This window comes from Vicugna pacos, unplaced genomic scaffold (genome assembly GCF_048564905.1).
Source record: "Vicugna pacos unplaced genomic scaffold, VicPac4 scaffold_21, whole genome shotgun sequence".
NCBI classification, from domain to species: domain Eukaryota; kingdom Metazoa; phylum Chordata; class Mammalia; order Artiodactyla; family Camelidae; genus Vicugna; species Vicugna pacos.
The window spans coordinates 22,974,576-22,987,740 of record NW_027328742.1 but is presented as its reverse complement, the minus strand read 5'-3'; the positions used below and the strand labels follow the sequence as shown (position 1 = coordinate 22,987,740).

The following is a 13,165-nucleotide window of genomic DNA, read 5'->3' as shown; positions in this document are numbered from 1 at the left end:
GGTTTCTCAGTCTGTTTCCTAGTGCCGGTTTGAAGTGCCTGCCGTTTTCACTGTAAAACCGAGTTGGATCTTTGACCTCCCCATATATATGTATGGAGTGCAGTTTGCAACTGAAAAGAAACTTTGTGTTCCCTTCAAGCTAGCTGAAGGACGGCTTTCACACACACTTATCTCTCAGAACTGAGCATGTGGAGAGACGTTCGTTCATCCAGCACAAAGGGAGCGGGTTGCAGGAGAAACACTTACTCTGGTTTCTCAGTCTGTTCCCTAGTGCCGGTTTGAAGTTCCTGCCGTTTTCACTGTAAAACCGAGTTGGAGCTTGGACCTCCCCATATATATGTATGGAGTGGAGTTTGCAACTGAAAAGAAACTTTGTGTTCCCTTCAAGCTAGCTGAAGGACGGCTTTCACACACACTTATCTCTCAGAACTGAGCATGTGGAGAGACGTTCGTTCATCCAGCACAAAGGGAACAGTTTGGAGGAGAAACCCTTACTCTGGTTTCTCAGTCTGTTTCCTAGTGCCGGTTTGAAGTGCCTGCCGTTTTCACTGTAAAACCGAGTTGGAGCTTGGACCTCCCCATATATATGTATGGAGTGAAGTTTGCAACTGAAAAGAAACTTTGTGTTCCCTTCAAGCTAGCTGAAGGACGGCTTTCACACACACTTATCTCTCAGAACTGAGCATGTGGAGAGACGTTCGTTCATCCAGCACAAAGGGAGCGGGTTGCAGGAGAAACCCTTACTCTGGATTGTCAGTCTGTTCCCTAGTGCCGGTTTGAAGTTCCTGCCGTTTTCACTGTAAAACCGAGTTGGAGCTTGGACATCCCCATATATATGTATGGAGTGGAGTTTGCAACTGAAAAGAAACTTTGTGTTCCCTTCAAGCTAGCTGAAGGACGGCTTTCACACACACTTATCTCTCAGAACTGAGCATGTGGAGAGACGTTCTTTCATCCAGCACAAAGGGAACGGGTTGCAGGAGAAACCCTTACTCTGGTTTCTCAGTCTGTTTCCTAGTGCCGGTTTGAAGTGCCTGCCGTTTTCACTGTAAATCCGAGTTGGAGCTTGGACCTCCCCATACATATGTATGGAGTGCAGTTTGCAACTGAAAAGAAACTTTGTGTTCCCTTCAAGCTAGCTGAAGGACGGCTTTCACACACACTTATCTCTCAGAACTGAGCATGTGGAGAGACGTTCGTTCATTCAGCACAAAGGGAACGGGTTGCAGGAGAAACCCTTACTCTGGTTTCTCAGTCTGTTTCCTAGTGCCGGTTTGAAGTGCCTGCCGTTTTCACTGTAAAACCGAGTTGGAGCTTGGACCTCCCCATATATATGTATGGAGTGGAGTTTGCAACTGAAAAGAAACTTTGTGTTCCCTTCAAGCTAGCTGAAGGACGGCTTTCACACACACTTATCTCTCAGAACTGAGCATGTGGAGAGACGTTCGTTCATCCAGCACAAAGGGAACGGGTTGCAGGAGAAACCCTTACTCTGGTTTCTCAGTCTGTTTCCTAATGCCGGTTTGAAGTGCCTGCCGTTTTCACTGTAAACCCGAGTTGTAGCTTGGACCTCCCCATATATATGTATGGACTGGAGTTTGCAACTGAAAAGAAACTTTGTGTTCCATTCAAGCTAGCTGAAGGACGGCTTTCACACACACTTATCTCTCAGAACTGAGCATGTGGAGAGACGTTCTTTCATCCAGCACAAAGGGAGCGGGTTGCAGGAGAAACCCTTACTCTGGATCTCAGTCTGTTCCCTTGTGCCGGTTTGAAATGCCTGCCGTTTTCACTGTAAAACCGAGTTGGAGCTTGGACATCCCCATATATATGTATGGAGTGGAGTTTGCAACTGAAAAGAAACTTTGTGTTCCCTTCAAGCTAGCTGAAGGACGGCTTTCACACACACTTATCTCTCAGAACTGAGCATGTGGAGAGACGTTCGTTCATCCAGCACAAAGGGAACGGGTTGCAGGGGAAACCCTTACTCTGGTTTCTCAGTCTGTTTCCTAGTGCCGGTTTGAAGTGCCTGCCGTTTTCACTGTAAAACCGAGTTGGATCTTTGACCTCCCCATATATATGTATGGAGTGCAGTTTGCAACTGAAAAGAAACTTTGTGTTCCCTTCAAGCTAGCTGAAGGACGGCTTTCACACACACTTATCTCTCAGAACTGAGCATGTGGAGAGACGTTCGTTCATCCAGCACAAAGGGAACAGTTTGGAGGAGAAACCCTTACTCTGGTTTCTCAGTCTGTTTCCTAGTGCCGGTTTGAAGTGCCTGCCGTTTTCACTGTAAAACCGAGTTGGAGCTTGGACCTCCCCATATATATGTATGGAGTGAAGTTTGCAACTGAAAAGAAACTTTGTGTTCCCTTCAAGCTAGCTGAAGGACGGCTTTCACACACACTTATCTCTCAGAACTGAGCATGTGGAGAGACGTTCGTTCATCCAGCACAAAGGGAACGGGTTGCAGGAGAAACCCTTACTCTGGATTCTCAGTCTGTTTCCTAGTGCCGGTTTGAAGTGCCTGCCGTTTTCACTGAAAACCGAGTTGGAGCTTGTTCTTCCCCATATATATGTATGGAGTGGAGTTTGCAACTGAAAAGAAACTTTGTGTTCCCTTCAAGCTAGGTGAAGGACGGCTTTCACACACACTTATCTCTCAGAAGTGAGCATGTGGAGAGACGTTCGTTCATCCAGCACAAAGGGAACGGGTTGCAGGAGAAACCCTTACTCTGGTTTCTCAGTCTGTTTCCTAGTGCCGGTTTGAAGTGCCTGCCGTTTTCACTGTAAAACCGAGTTGGAGCTTGTACCTCCCCATATATATGTATGGATTGGAGTTTGCAACTGAAAAGAAACTTTGTGTTCCCTTCAAGCTAGGTGAAGTACGGCTTTCACACACACTTATCTCTGAGAAGTGAGCATGTGGAGAGACGTTCGTTCATCCAGCACAAAGGGAACGGTTTGCAGGGAAACCCTTACTCTGGTTTCTCAGTCTGTTTCCTAGTGCTTGTTTGAAGTGCCTGCCGTTTTCACTGTAAAACCGAGTTGGAGCTTGGACCTCCCCATATATATGTATGGAGTGGAGTTTGCAACTGAAAAGAAACTTTGTGTTCCCTTCAAGCTAGGTGAAGGACGGCTTTCACACACACTTATCTCTCAGAACTGAGCATGTGGAGAGACGTTCGTTCATCCATCACAAAGGGAACGGGTTGCAGGGGAAACCCTTACTCTGGTTTCTCAGTCTGTTTCCTAGTGCCGGTTTGAAGTGCCTGCCGTTTTCACTGTAAAACCTAGTTGGAGCTTGTATCTCCCCATATATATGTATGGATTGCCGTTTGCAACTGAATAGAAACTTTGTGTCCCCTTCAAGCTAGGTGAAATACGGCTTTCACACACACTTATCTCTCAGAACTGAGCATGTGGAGAAACGTTCGTTCATCCAGCACAAAGGGAACGGTTTGTAGGTGAAACACTTACTCTGGTTTCTCAGTCTGTTTCCTTGTGCCTGTTTGATGTGCTTGCCGTTTTCACTGTAAACCCGAGTTGGAGCTTGTACCTCCCCATATATATGTATGGAATGGAATTTGCAACGGAAAGAAACTTTGTGTTCCCTTAAAGCTAGGTGAAGGACGGCTTTCACACACACTTATCTCTCAGAACTGAGCATGTGGAGAGACGTTCTTTCATCCAGCACAAAGGGAACGGTTTGCAGGTGAAACCCTTACTCTGGTTTCTCAGTCTGTTTCGTAGTGCCAGTTTGAATTTCCTGTGGTTTGCACTGTAAAACCGAGTTGGAGGTTGTTCCTCCCCATATATATGTATGGACCATATGCCGACACAAAAGAAGAGATTGTAGTAAAGATAAAGTGTCTGAAATCAATGTCCGGAAAACCTAGCTAAGTTTCCTAAATGTCCCAACTTAACTAACCACAGGACTGCCGCATCAAGAATGGGGCAAATAGCACCTTGTGAATTTTTTTTTAATAAATAAATAATGATCCACTTCCTACCACCGGCAATTATGATAAGACTGAGTATATGTTCTTACAACAAATAGTGTAGAAATCATAATTTCTACTTGATTCAAACCACTTCTTCTATAAAATTTGAATCTTTTTTCTTCAGACGGATTTGTGCCATTTGACCTAGTGATAAAATTTTCAACTGGCTTTTATTAAAAATATTCACCATAGTGAGAGTTTATTACATCAACTATTCCTTTATGGGAAACCCTTGTGCCTTGTCACTCTCTTTCATAATATTTCCTGTGGAAAATTCAGTCCTTCATTCAGGAAATGTCTGAGCAATATTTCTCATGGAAATCCGTCCTAAACTGCAACCCAAGAAAATGAAATTGACACTGAGCAGCCCGTGAAGCCGGCAGACACATGCAGTGCACTGTTGTGTTCCCGCCTCGAATTTCTTTAACCAGCAGGGAAATTTGTATCTCAAGAAATAGACATAAACAATTTTCAGGACCTGAGCACACAGTTTCCCTTTCGTGGTTTGGTGGGCTTCCATTTAATTCTATGAGAAATATTTAAAACAACAGAACAACAGCTGAGATAGGGTTTAAAATAACTTTTATTTCAGTGAAAATAAAGCCAACTGACTGTTATCATTTTTACTTTATTTGATCTCACTCTCTTACTTTACCTTCCCAACCTCCTCCACAAAATGATGGTGAACATCCCCTCCTGGGTCAGAAATCTAAGTAGAAATTACCAATCGCATTGAGGTGTGCTTTGTTGTTTTATTTTTCAAAACAACCAAGTTTCATTCATATGATTTAATAATTAAGATCAGAAACAAAGTCTACTCAATAAATGGTAGACAACACATGTCGTCATAGCTGCTCATCAGGTTTGGCCCCACGTTACACACTTTTACATGGACATGTGACATGTGCTGTCATGGGAAACGGTGAGTGGGGACAGGGCCTCTGCTCTCACAGGGCACACAGCCTGGTGGGGCAGGCGGTGTTCAATCATTGCCCTTTTCTCTTTAATATACTTACAAATTATGGGAAATGCTATTTAAAAAGAACAAAATGAGTCAATGAAAGTGAAAAATACAAGGACAGTATTTAGGCTGAGGGAAGACAGGGAATCTCTTTGAAGATCTGACACTCCACTGAGACCCAAAGGACAACTCTGGCACTGAAGGTGAAGGGCAGGGACACACTGATAAAGGGCTGAAATCCAGAATATACCAAAATTTCTTTACACTCAACAAGAAGGATGAATAACCTGATTAAAAAATGAGCAAAATGCCTGAACACACACCTCATCAAAGAAGAAATCTGGATGCCAAAGAAGCCTTTGGAAAGATGCTCCACAGCACCTGTCATCAAGGGGATGCAGACTGAAACAGCGAGATACCACTGCACACCTGTCAGAACTGCCAAAATGCAGAACACTGACAGCACCGAATGCTGGTGAGGATGTGGAGCACCAGAAATTATAATGCATTGTTGGTGGGAATGAAAAATGGCCCAGGTACTTTGGAAGACGGTCTGGCAATTTTTTACAGAGCTAGACGTAATTCTAACATATGATCCGGCAACTGTGCTCCTTGGTGTTTACTCGATGAAATGGAAACTTATGTTCACACACAAATCTGCATACAGATGTTAATAGCAGCTTTATTCATACTCAACAGGATTCAGAAGCAACTAAGCTCTTCTTCAGTAGGTGAATGGATAAATAAACTGTGGTCCCGCCAGAAAATGGACTATTATTTGGTGCTAAAATGAAATGAGTTATCAAGGAATGGAAAGACATGGAGGAACCTTAAATGCATATTACCAAGTGAAAGAAGCCAATCTGGGAAGTTTCAGCAACTGTCTGATTCCAACTGTATGGTGTTCTGGGAAAGGGAAAAACACAGAGACTGAAAGATCAGTGGCTGCCAGAGGCTAGAGGGGAAAGAGCAATGAATGAGGTGCAGCACGGAGCATTTTAAGGTCACTAAGACAGACGACTCTGTATGATGCTGTGATGGTGGATACATGTCATTGTACATCTGTCCAAACCCACAGAGTGCACAACACAATGTGTAAATCCTAGTGTCAACTATGGGCTATGGGTGATGATGACATATCAGTGTAGGTTCACCCATTGTCACAAATGTACACTCTGGTGCAGGTGTCAATATTGAGGAGGCTGTGGGGGCAAACTGCAGTTCATACACCCAATCCAGCCCCAGCCACCGCTGTTAATAAAGCTCTATGGGTGTGTGGACTATCTGGCTGTTCTGGCATCTAAACAGTAGAGCTGAGCAGCTGCACCAGAGATCAGGAGGTTTTCAGACCCTGAAATATTTACCCCCAAGCCCTTGAAAGGAAAAGTCTGCTGAGCCCTGTTCTAAATGAATCAAGATTCACCCTGATGAGGCAGGACAGCAGGGCCCAAACCAGGCATGGTTAATGGGGCTGAAGCAATGTTTTAGTTCCAACACATTTGCTGAAGTCCTGCAAGTCCAGTGACAGACTGTAGCCAGGAAGCGTCTGCAGGAGGAGTCGGGAGCAGGCCTTCCCGCCAGGCTCCAGGATGCCGGGGGCCGCGTGCCGCACGGGGGCCACCCGCTTGAAGAAGGTGGACTTGCAGTGGAAGCCGATCAACTCGTAGAGCTCGGAGAGGATGCTGCACGGCTGAATTTTCTCCTCGGAACGCTGAAGCACAGGGAGAAAAGCAACAAGCATCTGAATGAAACACGTAAGTGAAAAAAGACCCATAAAAATGGTTTTCCCTTAAAACAGAGACCCGATGACACAGGAAGGAAGAGGAAGGCTGACTTAGTGCACTGATGGGACCGGATGCAGAAACGCAGGGAAGCAGCACTGTGCAGACACTCCAGACCCCCTCTGGGCCCCACCTCTCCGCATTCCACCTGTCCCTTTACTAGAAAAGCCCGTATTCCCTGAAATAGAGGAATCTGCTACCTAAACATGGGACACAGAGAAGGGAAAGAGGAAAAGGAAGGGAAAGTAAAGGAACAACAGTTCATCTAGACCCTAGGGTCTGGGCGGGACTTTCACCAAACACACAACTTCTCAAAGCACAGAGCGCACAGGGAGAGGCTGACAGAGTGACTGCGACTTCTGCTCCTAAAGCACCCAGCTACCTGTCAGCACACGCTGCGCCCGTTACTGAATCATTACAATCATCTCAGAAACAACTACTACCCCGGCTCACAGGCAAGGAAATCTGAAACTCGGGGAGGAATTATTATCATCCTGGACAAAGTCCCACAGCCCAGTAGTCTCAGAGCCTCCGGCAGACCCTGGGCTAAAATGCTCCTCATCACCACGGGCCCTGAGACTCAGGCTGAGGCCACGTCAGGTCTGCACGGGCCCAGAGCACAGTCTGTGGGACAGGGAATGCTCCCACTCGAAGTGCCAGGTCAAGGCCCTCAGGAACTTGTGTAATGAAACCAAATCCCCAAACTCATTTCCAACCCACTGCCCTGTCCGGGAGGACTGCTCGGCACAACTGCGCTGTCACCTGTGCACAGGCTGAGCAAGGGGCCCAGACAGTGATGTGACATCCCAGTGGAAGTGGCTCGGAGACCACTTCATCACAGGACAGATTCTCCCAGCTTCCAACGTTAACTCTCCATTCCATTTCCAACTGGAAAGTAAGTTTAGACTTGTTTTCCTCTCTTAGAAACAAAGAGAGCGGTAACATCAGAGGGAAACTCAAGACTGAGGAAGAGTCTCCTGGTCATTTGCAAGGATAGGCCGGGGAGGGAACAGAGACAGGGATCAGAAAGACCCGTGTTCCAGTCCAAAGTCTGCACGTCACTCGCTTTGACAGTTTCCTTTTTAATACAGGTGATAAAATCTAATTATGATTTTTGGGAAAACTAAATGAAATAACGTATTCCACTAGCATAGGTGTAAAATCCTCCATGAGTGTTCCAGAAATGGACGTGATCGTGGTTAGTTACTGTCTGCCAATTCTTGTGTTCTCAGCTCACATCACCCAACCAGAGATGTGCGAGAGAATGCCTCACCAGCCAGCAGCCTTCTCCAACTTGGAAACTTACAGTGTCCGAAGAGCAGGCAGTGTTGGATGCTTTGCAGCACTCTGGAGGTAGCACCCCAGTGATGACTTTAAAAAGCTGGGGAGAATTTAGGGGACCATACAGTTCAAATACAGAGTACTCATTCCATGTCTACAAATATTCATCTCTAGCCATGATGATTAAGAGAGGAAATACATATTCAAACATACATCATTTTCCCACATAAGTGCATCAAAACAATTTGGAAAGAGTGTAACTTTCTTCTCTAGATCACACAGCGGGGATTACAAGGTTTGTACTGACAGCCCTACTTGTAAATCATCTGCAAACGTAACTGGGTCCACTATCAGTCATCATAATTTGAAGGGAATGTTAGAAAAGAAAAAAGCCAAGCTAATACTCTCCAATCTTTTGTTTGGTTACGATGTCACAGAGGAGATGGACAGCTCAATAAGGAACCACTCTGCCGTGATCACGGAGCCGGGGAGCGGGATGTGCGGCAAGATGTATGACGCAGCCGCAACTGTGCCCATGATTCTAGGCAGGTACCCAAAGTCACCTTGACAAGGTGTGAAACGTTTATGCCCACGTCCTCATAACCTGACATGTATTAAGGAGAAATGGAAACTTATAAACGGCCAATACCCTTGGTGGATACACCGTCCAAAGAGCAAAGTCACAGTTTGACAACTGGCCATCCCGGTACCTTGGGATTCATTCTTGAAGAACCTTAAAAACCACTCCTCTGTCCTCAAGAAGTGCTGCCTACTAGTCCTATCTTTGGCTCATGGATACCACATGTTGAAGTGAACTTCAATGTCTGCACAGATTTGACTGTCTTTCTCCAGGTTCACTTGTCCATTCTGAAGAGGCCTGAGTTAAGTCCAAATCCCTTAAGATTAATTTCCTCCAGTGACAACTCAACGAGCCTGTAATTACAAGCCAACTGAACAGGACTGTCCTCAGCGAAAAATGTCACCAACCCTTCACTGCTTTCTTAAACTCCTCTCCTGGTTAATTGCAACATACTAACACCACCCTCCACCAAGTTCCCCAACTATGTCAAATAGAAAGTAAGGTCCATAAAAGAGGAGACAACTCCATAGTCACCTTTGAATTCCTAGCATAAAGTAATGTCAATAAATAGAACTATGATTATGGCTTCTTTCCTTTAAAACCTTTCTGGTTATTTAAATGAGACCATGGAAGGGAGGTGTTTGAGTCCAGTATCTTGATCCAGAAGACTCTGGAGGCCTTTTTCAGAATGGCTGTCCACTGATTCATTCAAAACACACCTTCTCTTTCCGGGAGGAGCTGTGATTTTCTGCCATGGGTTTGTGGTCCCTCTCATGCCAGAACAGCTTTAAACTAAATCCTTACTTTGGATATGTTATTTTTTCCCGCTTCCAAAAAATTTTACTTTCCTTACTTCCTTGCCTTGAGGAATGCTTTTATTCTTTTCTTTCTAATTCAACCTTTTATAAAGCAGGATTCTCAGGATGTGCTTGGCCTTATATAAGAACAGCCATCCAACTCCCAGTGTGAGAGGCCACAGGCTCACCTCCTGCCCTCCTGCCAGGGCAACTGAAACTCAGTTCAGGAGCCAACCGGCACCCCAGGGCTTCTAAGGCTCACGTATCTCCCAGAATCCCTGCTTTCTGGTTTGTCTTGGCTTCTGAGAATTTCCCCTCACTTTCTTGACAATTAGCTGTGCAGCTTGAAAGATGAGGAAGGAAGGTATTATTTCTTAATCAGAATTTAAAGGAACTTATGTAATGAAGCTTTTCACGAGTTTCTAGAACCCTCCATTGCTGAGACAGAAAACACACAAGATATTTTCTAAATTTAGCTATCATGTGCATTTTTTCTTTGCTTTTGTTTTGTTAACTGCTAATAGACATTTTTTAATTAAAAAATAAAATAAGGTCCCAAATAAGATAGAAAATTGAAGGGGCAAACAAAATTAAAGAGCAAAGACAGAAAAATGATAAGTACTCTACAAAGTTAATAGAATAAATACACTATGGATCAGACCAGCAATTCTCAGTAACAGCTAATTGAAACCTGACCATGAGGTAAAACGTCTCTCCTGTCAGGAGATGACCAACAGAAAATAGAATTAAATCAACAACCTAAAATTCTAAGTCTGGCGAGGTATAGAAGTCTACCAGCTAAGTGTGTCTTCTTCTGGAAAAGAGGGAGACTCACCAGCTCTTTTCTGTGGAGCCTGAGCCCAGGGGAGGACAGTGAAGTGTGTTCTGTAAGTACCCAATTAGCAAAGTGAGTGATGAATAAAGAGATGTGAGCTTTGATGAGAGATGATACTACTATTCACTTGTCCTGTAAAGTATGTCTTCGCGTTCAGAGATCAATATCTCAGCAGGAAAATGCACAGCCCGGGACCAGACCACTTCTGTGATTGTGACACTGCACTTAGATGTCTCAAGGGCACCTCCAACTCCACCTGCAAAGAGCTAACTTCATGGTGTTCCTCCCATATCCATCCTGCCCAGGGCCCTTGGTCGGGGGCAAGGTCTCCCTGCCTCTCCCAGCTCAGGCCAATCACTCACAGATGTGACAAGACCCCTCCTTCAGGGACAAATTTCCTCAGTCAACGAGATCCACCACCCACACCTGTCCTACCAGGTACTCACTGGCACTCCCTCAGCACTGACTCTGTGCTGGGGACCATGCTCCACACTGTGCACACGTTATCTCACTGGATCTACACAGCAGTCCTGGGAGTTCGGTACATCACTGCTTCTATTGATTAGATAAATTGTTTCACTTCCTTGGGTGTGTCATCCAAAGTGACACGGCTACTGAGCCACAAACCTGGGACTGAAAATCACTTGAAAATTGAACACTGCTACACCTCGCAGCCACCCTACTCTGACTCATCACATCACCTCCTGCCGAGCCTTCTAAATGTTTCTAAGCATTCTACAAGACAAAAGTGATCTACGAGAGCATCGCACTAGCCTACTTAAAATCTGTCAATGACGGTCCACTGCTCTTAGGAGAAAGCCCCACCGGGCCTGAGCACAGCCCAACGGCCCGGCATCCGCTTTCCCTGCGCGGCCGCGCCGCCTCACCCACCACGCAGCTCTACACGTGCAGCGTCCAGGACAGGGATGCTGACTCCGTACAACCCGGGGCTCGTCTCACTCAAACAATGATCACCCTCTTCAGTGGTTACCTTCTTCAATACTGAATCTCAGAAAAATATTTTCTCTGGATGAATCAATATCTTTTTCCTTACAACTTCCCATCATTGATAATGAGCTCCCCCCAAAAGAGAGAAGACCTAATCCTCAGTCTCCTTATCTGTAACGTGCAAATAACAGGGAAATATGAGAGGTTTTATTAGAAGTAATATTCATGTGAGGCTGAGGGACAATTCCCAACATACAGTAAGTACTCAATATGTGCTTACTTAATATTAATAAGAATAGATTACATTCCAGCAACCTTAAATCAATGCTTTATGGCTTTGTCTAAAAGACTACCGACAAACTGTTGGACGAACTGTTTTGAGCAGATCAGCACAAGTGTACTGGGCGAGGTAAACGCTGACTCCAGTTACAGCTGCAACCAACCAGCACTACGGGGCGGGAGCAGTTTGCTCAAACTCTTACATGTTGCTTGAGCATTTAGTTGTAGTTATTGAATAAAGACAGGTATTATTTACTCAAAGCTCCTGAAACATAAATCTTCAAAGATTGATGCAAATTATGTTTCAAGTACAACACTCTCACTAGAAATTACTTGAAAATTATAGTCTTAGCTCCTCCGCACATCAAAACAGCATATTCCTAATGTATCTGACTATATACTCTGAAAGGATTGTTTAAAAGAAATTAAGATGAAGCCATCCTGAATAAGATCTCAGTATCATCTACACAAACCCCACCCAAAGGTCTCATTTCTCACTTCCACATAGGTGTTCAGATGGCTTAAGCTGGGTCTTGGTTTCTTATGACACGGGGGTGGGAAGAATTGTGGATAGATCAATGTAGCAAATATAAACCTAGTGTATTTGCTATGTAGGAATCCTAGAAATAAATAAATTGATATATATAGTCCCACCCTTATGAAGCTAAGCCGTTCCATTTACAACTGCATAAAAAATAAAATGAGAGATACATTTAACAAAAGTTTACAAGATTTGTACATTGAATATTTTGAAGTATCACCAAAAAAAATTTAAAATATCTTCATATATGGAAGGCATCCCATGATCATGCAATGGTAGAAAATATTGTTAAAAATGTTAAGACTTCCCAAAGTAATCTACATATTTAATGGAATCCCTATCAAAATTCCAGCTGACTTCTTTGCAAAAATTGAAAAACTGATTCCAAAATTCATATTGAAAGCAAGGGACCCAGGTCAGCCAAAACAATCTTGAAAAAGAAGAGCAAATTTGGAGGACTCACTCAAAGGTTACAGCAAATCTATAGCACTCAAGTCATTATGCTTCTGTCATAAGTTTGGATGTAGAAATCTATGAGACACAATAAAAAATCCTGGGGGGAAACTTACATTTACAGTCAGTTTTCCAGAAATGTGCCAACAACACTCCATTGAAGGTATAGTCTATCCAACAAATGGAGCAGAGACACCTGGGTATCTGAAGGCAAAAGAATGAATCTGGAATCTGGACCCTGTATTTTATATAACAAATATTAATTCAAAATGGATCACAGACAGAAACGTAAAAACTAAATATATGAACTTTCTAAAAGAAGACATAGTATGAATCTTTGTGGTCATAGGATAGGCTATGGCTTCCTAGATACAATACCAAGAGCACAAGTGATAAAACAAAATAGATAAAATGGACTTCATCAAATTAAAATCATTTGTTACAAAGGACAATATCAAGAGTGTGAAATGAAAGGGGAAAGGGGTAGCTCAAATGATAGAGTGCGTGCTAAGGAAGAAAAACAAAATGAATAAATCTAATTACCTCCCCTATAAAGAAATTGTTTTAATGTTTAAAAAAATTAAAGTGAAATGACAATCTGCAGAATAGGAGAAAAATCTTGCAAAGCATATATCTAATAAGAGACTAGTATCCAGGATATAAAACAAATGCTTACAACTGAACAATACAAAGAAAATCGACCCA

The 13,165-nt window shown here is 43.8% G+C and overlaps 1 protein-coding gene across 1 annotated transcript in view; it reads right to left on the bottom strand.

Annotated features, from left to right (window-relative positions):
* Nucleotides 1–6,152: 6,152 nt before the first annotated feature.
* LOC140694287 (uncharacterized) overlaps nucleotides 6,153–13,165 on the bottom strand; it is a 145,803-nt gene continuing 138,790 nt past the window's right edge. Inside the window, exon 11 of the mRNA XM_072957599.1 lies at nucleotides 6,153–6,676. Within this exon, the coding sequence (XP_072813700.1) occupies nucleotides 6,428–6,676 (249 nt within the window). The 3' untranslated portion in view covers nucleotides 6,153–6,427. The remainder of the gene's footprint in view (nucleotides 6,677–13,165) is intronic.